This window comes from Tupaia chinensis, unplaced genomic scaffold, assembly GCF_000334495.1.
Source record: "Tupaia chinensis unplaced genomic scaffold, TupChi_1.0 Scaffold000178_1, whole genome shotgun sequence".
Taxonomy (NCBI): Eukaryota; Metazoa; Chordata; class Mammalia; order Scandentia; family Tupaiidae; genus Tupaia; species Tupaia belangeri.
In genome coordinates, this window is record NW_006159653.1 from 414055 (window position 1) to 414480 (window position 426).

Genomic DNA, 426 nt, shown 5'->3' on the forward strand with positions numbered 1-426 from the left:
CCCCCAAAGCGCCGCCCCCCCCCAGCCGCGAGGGCCACCCGCGCTGTTCTGGCCAGGACAGCTGGGCGCCCGAGCTCCCCGCCCTCCTCGCAGCCCCGCTTTGGCCCCGCCTCGCCCCGGCCTGGACACGCGGCCGTGCTCGCCAGAACCGGCTCTCAGGGGCTTGGACGGGCCGCCGCGGAGACCCACCTTGTCGTGGCCGACGTATCTGTGGCCCAGGATCCAGCCCTCGCCGCCCCACAGCCCCCGCTGGGACTCGGGCGGGTAGTAGACGGGAATGGGCACGTCCTGCACGCGCTCCCGCTGCCCACTCTCGGGGTTGCGCCTGAACCTGGCCCCGGCGGGCCGGTAGTGCACGGCGCTGGGTGCGGCCGCCTCCTCCAGGCAGCGCAGGGCGTGCGCCGGCAGGCGGGGGCAGGCGCCCCA

The 426-nt window shown here is 77.0% G+C and overlaps 1 protein-coding gene across 1 annotated transcript in view; it reads right to left on the bottom strand.

Annotated features, from left to right (window-relative positions):
- MRPL28 (mitochondrial ribosomal protein L28) overlaps positions 1-426 on the bottom strand; it is a 2821-nt gene that overhangs the window by 2167 nt on the left and 228 nt on the right. Inside the window, 2 exon segments of the mRNA XM_006146344.3 lie at positions 190-417; positions 419-426. The exon segment at positions 419-426 is cut by the window's right edge and continues 228 nt beyond it. Coding sequence (XP_006146406.1) covers positions 190-417; positions 419-426 — 236 coding nt within the window.